Here is a 13525-nt window from a genome sequence, read left to right as displayed (position 1 = left end):
CACATGACAGCCACTCACTGCCCCACTCTCCTGGAGAGTTTGTCCATTCATAAGGTGCCCGTGAATTGGTCTTTAAAGTCGTTCAGCATTCGCGAGTTTTCTGTTCTGATGCAGATAGGAAATTGGCTGGCTCATTCTAGACTTTTCCTTCAGGTAGTCCTCAAGGTTGAGACTGAGAGAAAGACAATCGACTGTTTTCGTTTGTCTCGTGCAGATTTTGTCATTGTTCCTTTGAGTATCCTTGCTTTCTATTTCTTTGCCGCAAAATAATTTCATCAATTTAAGTAACTACAATTTCTTCTTAACCCGTGGCTTGTATTTTGTTACAAATAAAATAGTGTAAAAACGATGGTTGGGAAACGGCCGCACTTTCAGAGACACTGCCTCTCCTGTTCACTCTAGCTTCTGCGGGGTGTGTGTGTGTGTGTGTGTGTGTGTGTGTGTGTGTGTATGTAGGGTGGAGGGGTGGGCAGCACAGGCGCAAAGCGGAGACCCTTCCTCCGTGAAGAGGCTGTCCTCTGGCCATCATTGAAAGATACATCTCTCAAGGACATGTTTGGATTGTTCTCTCGCTCACAGGAAACAGAGTCCCCAGACTTCTGAGACTGGCCCTGCCGCTGCTGTGGCCGTCCACTGTCTGCCGGACTTTTACTAGCCTTCCGAGTGGAGGCTGCTTATTAGTGGTCGGATTAAATAGTGCTTCTCTTTTTCTTTTCCCAAAGTATCTGCTGACCAAGGCTGAGTAAGTCACCTAATTGTGGTACTGAGACGACCCTGCGGCTCCTGTCCGCTGCTCTCAAAGTGCTGCCTGAATGGGGGTTTCCTGGCTGCTGGCCTCTTCTTTTTCCTCATGTGGTTCTTTAAAATTATTATGATTTTTTTTTTTTTTTTGCACTTTGAACTTCACTGGGAAAGTCCTTATCAAACCTGAGCCTTCAATCCTGAGGTTATTGTCAGGTGTGCCAGTACATACCCATATTCCTAGCCCTCGAGAGGCTGAGGCAAGAAGTTGTGAGTTTGGGACTCCAAAGTAAGAGCCTGTCTCATAAGACACCATCCCCCTAAATAAATGCAGTCTGAGATTTCTGTTTTAATTGTTGGAGAATGCTGCTGGCTGCTGAAAATGGAAATACACTGAAAATCCTCCTCACCTGTCGGCTAAATATGGGCTTCAGCTCCAGCTGTCCGTTCATCCTGTAATTTGTGGCTTGGTAAATTTTACCTGGAAGAATGTTTTAAATGTTACAGAACTGGAGAAAGATCCGTTATTGCCAAGCAGGAATGGGGCAGAGGAAATCGACGCCAAGGAAGGAAGCAAACTAAGTGGTCCTGAGGATGCCACAGACTGTTTTAATTTGACAGTATCCCTTCAGACGCTGGGGGCTGCATAGGGCTGAATTCGTAATGGTCTCAAAAAGTATTCTGTGAGCCGGGTGGTGGTAGTGGGGCATGACTTTAATCCTAGCACTCGGGAACCAGAAACAAGCAGATCTCTGTGAATTCGAGGCTAGCCTGGTCTACAGAACTAGTTCCAGGACAGTCAGGGCTACGCAGAGAAGCCCTGTCTTGAAAAAAAAAAATAATAACAACTCAGAGCGCCTGTGTGGTACGTTTGCTGCAGTGGGAGTGGGGAGCAGTATTGACCTTGCTTGAAGGTTAAGTTATAAGTCAGATACCAAGATGTGTTCATTACAAAGATTATAAAAATTGGAGGTAAATTAACTATACTAACTATAAAAATTAAAACAAGACAGCATGCACTGCCTTCCAGTACACCCAAATTTCTGTTCCTTCTGACATTTTAATAAACACAAGGCTCTACAGGAACTGTGCCCCCAAAAAGGACGGGCACGGAATTTTAGTAGCGTATGCTGAATTGAATGGCAGGTGTGGATGGAGGATGAACTTGACCGCTAAACTTCAGACTAGCACTGACAAGACTTCCTCAGTTGTGACACAACTGGACACCGTGTTCCAACTAACGCTGGCCCATGGTACAATGCAGACAAGTTCACGTGTCTGTCATCCCAGGGATTTTTTTATGTGTGTGTGTGCGCATTTGAAGGCCAGAGCACAACCTTGACTGTCATTCTCAGGAACACATTCTACTTCCTTTGCAACAGTCCCTTAGCAATACCACAAACATAACTTAAAATTTAGTATTCGCCAAAAAAAAATATAAAATTCTCAATACCGGTTGGTAATCACCAGGCTTGATTCTCTGTGAGCTCAGGCCTGTGAGCTTCAGGGGTCCTCCCGTCTTGGCCTCCCCAGCGTGTGGGAGAGAGTTAGGAGTCATCGTGCCCGGTGTTCTGTGGATTCTCTGGATGGAATCAGGTCTTCAGGCTCCCAGACCATCCCACAGCCCTGTACAAAGGACTGGAACCAGTTTTTAGGTAGAGAAAGAATAAAGTAAATGAATATTGTTAATGAAACAGCCAAGAAAAATAGATGAATGGCTAAGACCAAGGAAAACTAGCAAATATGGCAGTGCCATCACACAGAAGCAGGACTGGGTCAGTCTGGTGGTGCCTCGTGGAAGGTAGGTCACTGAGGATGCAGCTTTGGTCCACTGGGTGCTCCAGCTGTAATGTGCTGTGTCACCACAGGTCCATAGAACCCAGCCAGCCGCTGAGAAACTGCTGGAACCCCATGAGTCAAATAAATGAACGAATGATTTTCGGTTAAGTTTGTGTTAGCAAAAGAATCCCAACAAACCATTCGATGACACAGAGACCTCCCGCTCCATCCCACCTCTGAAAGCTTCAGTCAGAACAAGGCATCTCCTCTGTTTTGTGGGAGGAGCACAGGGTTGGCCCAGGTTACGGCGTCTATGCAGAGGTCAGAGGATGACATCTCTCCAGTCGCCGTTCTCCTTCCACCTTGCTTCTGAGGTAGGGGCTTCCTTACTGTTTCTGCAACTGGAACCAACAGGATGTTTTGTTTTGTTTCTTCTTTAAAGGCAAATTCTTTCAAGAAGCCCCTAAAAAGCCCACGCCTGTAATCCTAGGAGTACTACGACCAGATAGGAGGGCAGATAGGAGAGTCGGTCAGAAGCTTACGTACACGGTAGCAAGAGAGACGGCCACTTGATCAAGAAGTCCTTAAAACAGAACTAGATTGTAAACCATTGGTGGTGATGGCTCAGAAATCCCGAAACCTCACATGTAACAACAGTGAGAGGACATCAGCCCACGTAGACCGATAGCGTGGAATCCCTTAGGAGTTAGGACAGAGAAAGGCCCTGTAAAGACGATACCAATTGCCTGTAGTAATGATGTAAAGACACGATAGGGGATGAGCCGGCTTAGGTGTCCACTCAGCCTGGGCAGTTTGACCTTAGGCGTCCACTCAGCCTGGGCAGTTTGACCATGGGCCACTCACTTGTCTTCTGGGGGCCACTCATGTGTCTTTGAGGGCTGCTCACATTTCTTCCGAGGGCTGCTCATGTGTCTTCCTTGAGGGTCTCTGGCTACTGACCTGTTGGAGAAGGCGAGGGTTGAGACTGACCATCTCTTCAGGGCTGGTGTGAAGTTCTTTTAATCACAGTGAGTGATGAGGCCCCTCTGCATAGGACATTCTTGAGGACGGTGCAGAAATCTCTACACCGTGCATAGAGTAAAATGAAATTTGTGATGTGAACAGGTCTCTGTGAGGAAGTCCTCCGAAGACTAGCGGTAATGGGCACAATGGTGACAGCGAGTCTCGTTGCTCACATCCCGCCCTACCGTGTTCACCACCACACATATATTTTTGTGTATTTCTGGCCTAGGGAGCAGGTGCCAAGGACTGCTGAGATGTAGAGGCGGAGTAATGAACAACTTGAAGCTGCAGAGCTAGAACCCAAGTTCAAATCCACGCCATTTAGCCCCGCGTGGGACTGCTTCACAAGAGCCAGGAAGCGGTTGGCTTCTCTTTAGCAAAGGAGCCAGACACCCAGAGTTATAAGTGTTGGAGAATGTGCCTAAAATGCCTGTGGTAGCCAGCCTGCAGACTGGCCGAACACAGGCAGTAGGGAGCATCGGCGCCTAAGGCTTGGGTGCTGAGGAAGTTGTGTTTACGTTTATTTCCTGTTCAGCAGTAATCATCATTAGAAAACCAGTGTCCCGGCTTCACAGAGCATATTTGCTGGGATCCAATTTGAACTCAGAATAAGCGAGTTAATTAATTGAACTGTGATTGTTCATCAAGCAAAGCTGCTTGGGGGTCATTGTGAAGCTGTCAGTGGATTGTTAGGTAGCTGAACCAACTGTTCAGAAACTTCCTTAAGACCAAGGTGGTCCAGAGCCTCACTGTGGAGCCAGACTGCCCAGGCTTGAACCCTGATCCACTGGATACTAGCTGTAAGACTATAGGTAACCCAACCCCATTGGCTGTTGGTTCTGTATTCTTAGGTAAGTTACTTACTCCCCCTATACCTCCATTTCCACTTTCATTTAAGAGCTATTTTTATCCTTTTTAATTACCTGTATGATGTATGTCTGCATGTGCACGTGTGCATAGGAGTGCAGTTGCCCATGGAGACCAAATGTATTGGATCCCTGCTAGGTGAGCCACCAGATCAGAGTGTTGGGGCCAATCTCCACAGTCCTCTGCAAGGACAGTTCATGTTCTTAACTGCAGAGCCAGGTCTCCAGACTCTCGGGTTTTCTTTTCTATGCGGCATGGGTTAACACGGGAATATGTGAGAGCAGGGTTGTTGGGGGTTTGGTGAGTTAACACATGATACAGCAGTTAGCATGTAAATGCTGTGTGTTGGAAAGAAGTGCCCTTGTTCCAGTTATGCTATAGCTGTAATCCCAGTGCTGGCGGCGGGGGGGCGGGGGGGTGACACATGCAGTCATGGGGGCTCGTTGGCCCAGCCAGTCTAGACAAAACAGTGAACTCCAGGTTGTGAAAGAGCCTGTCTTCGAAAAGTAGAGAAACCGTTGAGGAAAACAACCCAGTCTCTCTCTTTCTCCCTTCCTTTCACATACACACACACACACACACACACACATACACACACACACACACACACACACACACACACACACCCTAATCAGAAACTGGAAAGAGAATTTTTGAAGCAGCTTTTCAACTCCCTCTCAGTTTTGAAGGACTAAGGAGTAAGGCCTGGTTGTGAACAGACTTGGATCAGGCCCTAGATCCGAATGAGTTCCTTAGCTAGGTTGAGCCTGCTTCCCTAGATCCGAATGAATTCCTTAGCTAGGCTGAGCCTGCTTCCCTAGATCCGAATGAGTTCCTTAGCTAGGCTGAGCCTGCTTCCCTGCACACCCCAGACTGCAGTTGTGAAGTCAGTGTGAAGCACTCTGATACAGCCTTATTCTCCTGTTGGCTTTTATTGCCACAGCTCAGGGGACCTTATCAGATATTTCAACCCTGTCCACCCTCAGCTCACCACCAGTGAACACACAGACAGATAAAGGGTTTTTCCGCTGTTGTTTATTGCTATTAAAATTTAACCTTGATTAAGATTCAGAGAACCATTTCTTCAGTTCCCAAGATGTATCTTGAAGTAAGGAATTTTATTTTATAAATAAACATACTATTAATTTGAAAACCATCTTTCACACCTACCTCTTTACATGGAAGGTCTCTGCCCACAATGTCATCCAGTATACTCTATCAGGGATGTCTGTCATAGGCAGCTACTCAGGCAACTCACCCTTTTGATAAGAACTGCTGCAGGGTGGGACGGGCCACCTCTCTGCTCTTAGACAACCCCAGTGCTATGTCCTGAGATGTTACTTGTGCGGAGCTTTGTGTGGCATACTGATAGAATTAGGTGTCCACGAGCCATGGCCAAGACATACAAATCTAGAATGGGGGTGCCTGAGTAAAGCGATGTTCTTTTTGGGGAGGTAAGGAGTGTGAAAGCCCAGAAGTCAGGTGAGTTGCTCCCGGTCCCGAAGGTAGTCACCCTGCTCAGGTCACCTAGCTAAACACCTCCTCCACTCCTGCAGAACCAGGCGGGAAGCATTTCGGTAGCTTGATTGCCATTCTGTCTCCGTGGACAAGCATAGGGAACAGGCTGGCAATCTCATCAGAACTCTCTTGTGTTAAAGCGGAAGCCAGCTGCCTTTTGGAGAACATTTGGAGGGTCCCGGCACAGCTGAAGACCAGTCAGGTTGGACTAGCACATGTTGCCAGTGACCATTCGGTGTAGAGTTTCAAGCCATGCTTGAATCCCTGGACAAAGCTCCAATCTGGGGTGTACAGGAATGCTGTTGAGCTCGGCTGTATAATTTTAGCTGTTCTTGGTCGTTCCTTTCCCGTGTGTCTTGGCAACACAGAAAAGCAGAAGCCAACAGCAGAATCACAAATGCCTCCCCAGACTTGGGCATCCTGCAGTTTTATTCTCCGTTTGATTTTCTGTTGGCGGGAAAAGGGATTTTGATTTTCATTTTTCATGGGATGAGATACAGAGTTTGAGCAGCAGCGAGGAAGGGAAGACTCTGACTTCGTCTTTCCAGAGGTCCAGAGGAGAGCACATCCTCAGACTTGAGCCAGAGGGCTAAAGAGATGGCTCAGGGGCTAAGAGCACACACTGTTCTTACAGAGAATCCACCCACACTGGGCAGCTTACAACTGCTTGTAACTCCAGCTTCAGGGGATCTGATGCCTCTGGCCTTAGAGGGCATTGGCACTAACATACATGTACAGATGTTCACAGATACACACATAGACATATACATAATTAAATCATTAAAGTTTGTTTTTAAAATAGACTTGGCAGAGAGATGGTGTCTCCCCTTCCTTAGTTGGCAAAGTGCTCCCTGCACCAGCCTGCAGACCTGTGTTTAGATCTCCAGCACCCCACACAAAGCAGACTTCCCAGGCAGCATACCTGGAATCCCAGCGCCAGGGAGCTCGAGGGAGGAGGACCCTATAGCTTGAGGTCCAGCCAGTCCAGCCAGATGGGTGAGTCCATGTTGAGCAAGAGATCTTGTCTCAAAAGGCAAAACGGAAAAGCAATTCAGGAAGACAGTGGATATCAACTTCTGGCCTCCACATGCATGTGTCCCTGAACCTACACACACACACACACACACACACACACACGAGACAGAGACAGACAGACTCCAGGCAGTTGTTAGCTAGGTGGGAAGGTGGGGAGAAAGGCCCCACTCATCCAAGCAGGCAGGGTTCTCTGAACATATGACCCGATCAGCTCAGAGATGAAGCTTAGTAAAACCATTAGGCTCCACATCCAAGGATAAGCCTCAGGGCTGAGGCAGAAAGCACAGGTTGCTGACAATGTTTAGGAAGCAGGTTTGGGATCTGGCTTCTCAAAGGTGTCTTACATCAAGAAGCGTTTCCAGAAATGCAAGGGTTGCAGTTCCAAACCACGCATGCTGCCCTTCAGTGGAGTTTGAGGTATGAGAAGTTGGAAGATGCCGTGTGCACCTGTACGGACTGGGTTGCGTGTGTCCCTAAATTCATGTTGAAGCTCTAACCCCAAGGACCACGGAATGTGGGTTTTAGAGACAGGGCCTTTAAGGAAAAGATAAATGGAGATAAAGGCATTGTGAGGAGCTAACATCCTTACAAGACAGTGTTAGGCTGTGCAGAGAAACACTGGGCTGGAATGCCATTGGGAGCCGAGGACAGAGGTCTCAGCTGAAGCCAGCCACCGGTATCTTCATCTCAGGCGTTTGCCCTCCAGGGCCACAGTACATTCTGTTATTCTAGTCACTACTCTCTGGTGTTTATTCCCGCTGCTCTAGGAAACTAATGCAGACAGTGTCTACAAATCACAGAGCCACAGTAGACGTCAACAGACCTTCGTAGTGCTTTTGTTTCCCCAGTCCTGGGGATGAAGCTGGGCCCTCATGTATGCTAAGCTATATACCCTTGGCTTTCTCTAACTGTGCACATGTGTGCAGGAGACCACTGAGTCCAGGAGAGGAGCCCTTGGAGATGGAGTTATCCATGTCCAATGTCCATGCTAAGAACTGGAAGAGCAGCAGTGTACACTCTTAACCACTGGGCCGGTTTGTTTGTTTGTTTGTGTTTGAGCAGAGTTTCACTCACTTGTCCACACTGGCCTAGCACTCATTCTGTAGTCTGGACTAACTTTGCACCCTCATCCCCCTGCTTCTACCTCTTGTCTGGACTAGCTTTGCACCCTCATCCCCCTGCCTCCACCTCTTGTCTGGATTAGCTTTGCATTCCTATCCCCCTGCCTCCACCTCTTGTCCGGCTCTTCTTATTCTAAAGAGGGCATTTCTGCACCAAGGTACTGCTCTTTACGTTGACCTGTCAGTGTGGTGGCATCTCAGTAAGGACTCAGGAACTTCGTTGTTTCCAAAGGCATACAGGGTGGTGGCTAAAGCTGTTAGGGAAGAGAAACGTGCAGCTGAACTCTGAGGAGCTGGGCCTGCCAGACATGGAAACCCCTTTCATTAACACAGTGGTGTGGCCAGGAGGTGGTGGTGCGTGCCTTAAATTCCAGCACTCAGCAGGCAGAGGCAGACGACCCCTTTGAGTTCAAGGCCAGCCTGGTCTACAGAATGAGTTCTAGGACAGCCAGGGTTACACAGAGAAACCCTGTCTTGAAAAACCAAACATAAACACACACAGTTACCAAAATGTAATTAAAAAACAGTAACAACAGCAAAAAACAGTGGCATGGACACAGACTAGAGCAGAAGAAACTGTCTGAGAACATACAGCATAGACAGGAGACTATAGAAAAGGTAGCAGCTCAGTCTGCAGGACAGAGACGGGCTCTTAATCAGTGGCATTTAAGGTGGCTTGCTAACCAACCATTCAGAAAAAGATGAAGTTAGATACATTCCTCATACCACAAATAAAACTAGTGCCTCAGAAACGTAAATAAATTGGGAAACTCTGCAGCATGGGCATACAAGACTTTCTAACCTCAAATTCATAACAGTGAGAAGAGTGAAGAAACAAGAACCCCATCGCTGTCCTGTGTGGAGGTTAGAATGAGGGAAATGAACAGAAGGGATGGAAGAGGAATTGTTCTGACCTTCAGAACCGCTTAGTGTTTTCTAGATTTACAAACAATTGGGGAAGTCTGTGAGCACCACCAACAGACTATGCAGATAAGCTCAACGCTGAAGGTGGGAGTCTGACCCAGATAAATTTTGAGCAAATGGAAATGAGTCCAAGTATTTTACACATAAAAATAAATTTAGAAAGAAAATAAATCCCTAGGTGTAGTTCATAAGATGATATGACTATAGTAGTTTTGAAAAAAATTAGTGAATTTAAGGGATTCATGCATATATGGGGACTGGGATAGGCAGGTTGACTCATATCTATAATAATCCCTGTGTATAAGAAGTGGAGGCAGGGGAACCAGGAGTTCAGAGTCATCTTCAGCTACAAATTTGAGGCTAACCTTAACCTGTCTACATGAGATCCTGTTTTAAAACTTCCAAAAGATTAATACAGATAAATCTGTAATAATAAATATATAATAGGAAGGCAAATAAAAAGTTGGTGGACATGGGTTGGGCTTAGGGAGAGCACTGCAAAGCTTTCTGCTCACGTCCCCGTGTGCACACACACAACTTAGAACCAGGGCCCCGGGGATGAGGAGGGAGAAGTGAGGCAGAAGCCAGGACGCTTTGAAAAGCTGGAGAGAGAAATGCCTCAAGTTGGCAGCGTGCTTGAAAAGACGTAAAGAGCAAGCAGTGGCCCGTGGTGGGACACGGTGAACCACAAGAATAGACAAGAGCAGGAATGTGTCAGCCCATTTCTCAGGACAGACCCATGTCAGTGGCTGTCATAGACGAGCAGGAGGCGGGAGATGGGGAACCCATCCTCATGGGAGAATTCTGACGGAAAAGTAAGGACAATAGAAGGAAAGAACCATCCCATCTGAGCAAACGCTGATTCAAGCAAAATCTACATTCAGAGTTGGTGAAGTCTGATGAGAAGTGGAAGGTTTACTCAGTTGGAGGATTAGCTGTGGATGGTGGGTGAACTGGGCAATAGTCTAACCAAACAGTCGAAAGGAAGCAGGCATATGTCGTTGGCCTCTGGGTTTGTACCCAGAGAAGGGCATAATGTCAGCTGCATAGTATGGTAGCCAAGAATCGCAGGGTTTAATTATAAAGAACTGTCAGGGGAACCCATGTTGAGAGGCAGTCTGTAAAATCACCAATATGTGATTGCATCAAGGGTTACCGTGTCAGTGATGGTCGCATGTATGTGTGGAAGTTAGGCCTGCAGTGTAGCAGTTACTCTTGACCACTGTGGAGTTCAGGGGCACACAGCATCCATCACCTGCTCTCAGAGAACCCCGGGGTGGGGTGGGAAGGGTTTGGAGCAGGAGAAGGGAAGAGGATGAGGAATTTTAATACTTCCCAATCTGTTTTACCAACAGTTCGCAGCTAAGTCAGTGATAATCCATGTGTTCCGAATGCCTTCCAGTAGAAGCACTCACCGTCAGGCAGGAAGAGGGTTCCTGGAAAGGCCCGAAGTCAACTCCATTTCCAATGTCACTGGGCGTTTCTTTAGGGAAATGCACGGGGTCCTGGTCACTGTTCACAGTAGCCAGTTTAAATCACCTTCCTCCTCTTGCTCAGTTTTAATACATGCCGCTTTTCTCTCATTTCGAGACCACAAAGACAGGAGGGCTTCGAAGGTCTTTGCCACTAAGGGGAGCCACCTGGTGACCTTGGAGGCGATCTGGGGCCTAAGGGCACTCTCCTGGGTAGGGTTCTATAATCAGCAGTAGGCAGCCCGTTCCTCCTGGGTTGCCATATGGTGGTGGCTCTGCCAGGGTTTTCTGGAGTTAGCTGTGCTGATTTTTCATCACCTCAGGCTCTTGGCTTTCAGCGGGCAACTCTTTTTGTCTGGGTACCGACTCTTAGACCCCCGTCTTGGCGTTTTTAGTTGGCAAATGTAACTAGCTTCTGTGTCCTCCTTGGCCCTCTTGTGTGGTGTCGAGGACCATGGAGAAGTGAGTCCATGCATCCAGGTCCTTGCAGAAAGGATGCTTCTAAGTATGGCTGCCAGGACATCCCCGAACATCAGAGGCCACGTCACTAACCTCCTTCTCTGGCCTTTGGATGTCACGTGATCACAGTTTACTGCTTTTTATTTTAAAGAAATTAATGTGTTGATTCAAACACTTAATGGTAATAATATCATTTAATACACATTAACTCAGATTTTAGCAGACCTTTAAGCGAGAGTATCGGTGGCAATATGTACATATGTAAACGGAGTGGCCCAGGCTGGACTCAAAGCTCCGATCCCTTTGCCTTAGCCGCCCTCCTGAATACTGGAATTGTGGGTGTATGCCACAGTGCCCGTGTGTGTGTGTGGGGGGGGCTTGGAGGGGTGCACATGTAGAGGTCAGACCAGCTTTGTGGAATCTACTCTGACCTTCCACCTTTACCTCAATCCCAGGGATCAAACTCAGGTCTTCCAGCTGTATGACAAACCCTTTTAACCATGAAGCCATCTGGCTAGCTGGTGATGTATAGTGTGAAATATGCTTTAGGGTTTTTGTGAGTAGAAAAATTAAAAATGGAATAAAGCAATTAACTTTAATCTGAAACTGTGTCTTGAGGCTTCCCTGGGTCAGCAGGCCAGCAGGCCAGCAGGCCAGCGGGGCTGCCTGGAGGCTGGGGTCCTGTGATCTAGGCTGTACTCTGGAGCAGAGAGTCACTATCCTTCTGATAGCAGGATGGACTTCAGGTCATCTGACCTCGCTTACTGTGAAGTAATTATCGATTTTCACCTTTCTCGTTTGTCTCTCTGTTCCCAGTCCTGCCTCCCGTACTGGTTCCCAGGCACAGTGAGTATAACCCTCAGCACAGCCTCCTGGCGCAGTTCCGCAACCTGGGACAAAACGAGCCGCACATGCCGCTGAACGCTACGTTTCCAGACTCCTTCCAGCAGCCCAGCAGTCACCCGTTCCCTCACTCGCCCACCAGCAGCTACCCCAACTCTCCAGGCAGCAGCAGCAGCACCTACCCTCACTCGCCCACCAGCTCAGACCCGGGCAGCCCTTTCCAGATGCCAGGTAAGAAGGGGTGTTCTGGGACCCTGCCTTGGGGAGATGGTGGGCGTGGCCTGCGGTGTGTGGCGGGGAACCCTGTGAACCAGTGCTTCAGAATATCCGTGTAGCAAGAGGAGCCTCACAGCCGCAGAAGAGGATGGCCTGTTTGAGTCCTGCTGTCCCTTCCCGAGACAGCTGCATCCTCCTGAGTGAGTGGCAGGATTGTTCCAGTCCCTGCTCTCCATAAAGAGAGGGGGAAATGTGCTACGCCCAGTGCTGCTCCGGGAAGCGGCTTCAGCGAGCGTTTCAGACGCTGAAGAACGCTTGCTGTCAGTGCAGCCGCAGAAGCGCTATTTCCCAAAGGATCACACCCCCTATTTAATTAGATTCATTTAGCCGGTGATGTCATCCCAAGAAACATGTACTTTTAACAACAAGGAATTGCAACAGAAGTGCTAGAGACCATCTGCTTGTTTAACTTAGCAAAGACAAAAACCAGTTATTTTCCTGTTTTAGTCATAACGGATGGTGTAATAGTTATCAAAACAAGTGATTAATTAGAAGATTGTATTTTTCAAATTACAGGTCAGTAAACAAGCATCTCAAATATTAGTCCCAGATTAAATTTTACTTCAACATCCATGTTTAACCTTCAGAAGTTGGCAAGTGACCCATACTTTATTGCTTCTTTTTTTTTCTTTTGAAAGGGTTATTTTTCAGCCTGTTTATTATGTTTTTCTGTTTGGGATGAAGATGGGAGGAAGATTATTTTAATAACCAAACTTCTAACATCCGGTCTTCCTATCCACCCATTCCCTGGCAAGCCCATTGGGTCTGGTGGACCAGTTAGTAGTGAAAAGGTCCGTTTCAGAGGACTTTGGAGCAGGGGCAACCCCAAGTGAGCTCTAGTGAAAGAGTCCAAGTCCATCACTAGAATTTCTTTTTGTCCTTGACTGCCAGGGATTAGTGTACAGCCACCGAGAGGGAAGAGGAAGGGGCTGTGTTCTGGCAGGGACGGTAGAACACCTCAGCAGTAATCTGGCCCCGTCAGCCCTGGTGGTGCCAAAGACCGCTAGTGAGGTTTCACGAGGCCTGTTGGTGTATATTCAGTGGGTTCTGCTGAGAAGAGGCTCTGCCTACGCCCCTGGCTTGAGGGATGCAGAATCAACCTCACTGCTGCAGCAAGAGGCTGGAGTGAGAGGAGAGACAATCTGAGAAGGCCCCAGGAGACTGGCTGGCTCGCTTTTCAGCACCTGGGTCAGATGTGGGAGGAGTTGCCAGGGAGCCCTGAAGGAGCAGAGTTTGTTATTTGGGTTCTACAGTTGCCCCTAAGAATTTATTCAAGCATTCATGGATCCCTCCAGTAAATTTTGTTCTCAAGGCTCTGCTGTGCATGCTGGGTAGACTTACAAACCAATGAGGAACTTGGTTTTCGAGTGCAGGAAAATGAATGCCCTGGGTTTCACAGTGAGAAAATGCCCGGCTTGCATTCATGCGTGTGGTTTCAGTAATCATATTTGCTGGAAATTCTTCAGA

The 13525-nt window shown here is 47.8% G+C and overlaps 1 protein-coding gene across 6 annotated transcripts in view; it reads left to right on the top strand.

Moving 5' to 3' along the window:
- The window catches only part of Smad1 (SMAD family member 1), a 62235-nt gene that overhangs the window by 31000 nt on the left and 17710 nt on the right, over positions 1-13525 (top strand). For all 6 annotated transcript variants that reach the window (XM_041663543.1, XM_041663540.1, XM_041663541.1 and 3 more), the window contains one exon: positions 11756-12013. In XM_041663543.1, coding sequence (XP_041519477.1) covers positions 11756-12013 — 258 coding nt within the window. The remainder of the gene's footprint in view (positions 1-11755; positions 12014-13525) is intronic.

This window comes from Microtus oregoni, unplaced genomic scaffold (genome assembly GCF_018167655.1).
Source record: "Microtus oregoni isolate MIOR12 unplaced genomic scaffold, Mior012 000014F_ref0000157, whole genome shotgun sequence".
Classification (NCBI taxonomy): Eukaryota; Metazoa; Chordata; class Mammalia; order Rodentia; family Cricetidae; genus Microtus; species Microtus oregoni.
Note: the sequence above shows the minus strand (reverse complement) of the source record. Positions and strands in the feature narration are given on the sequence as shown.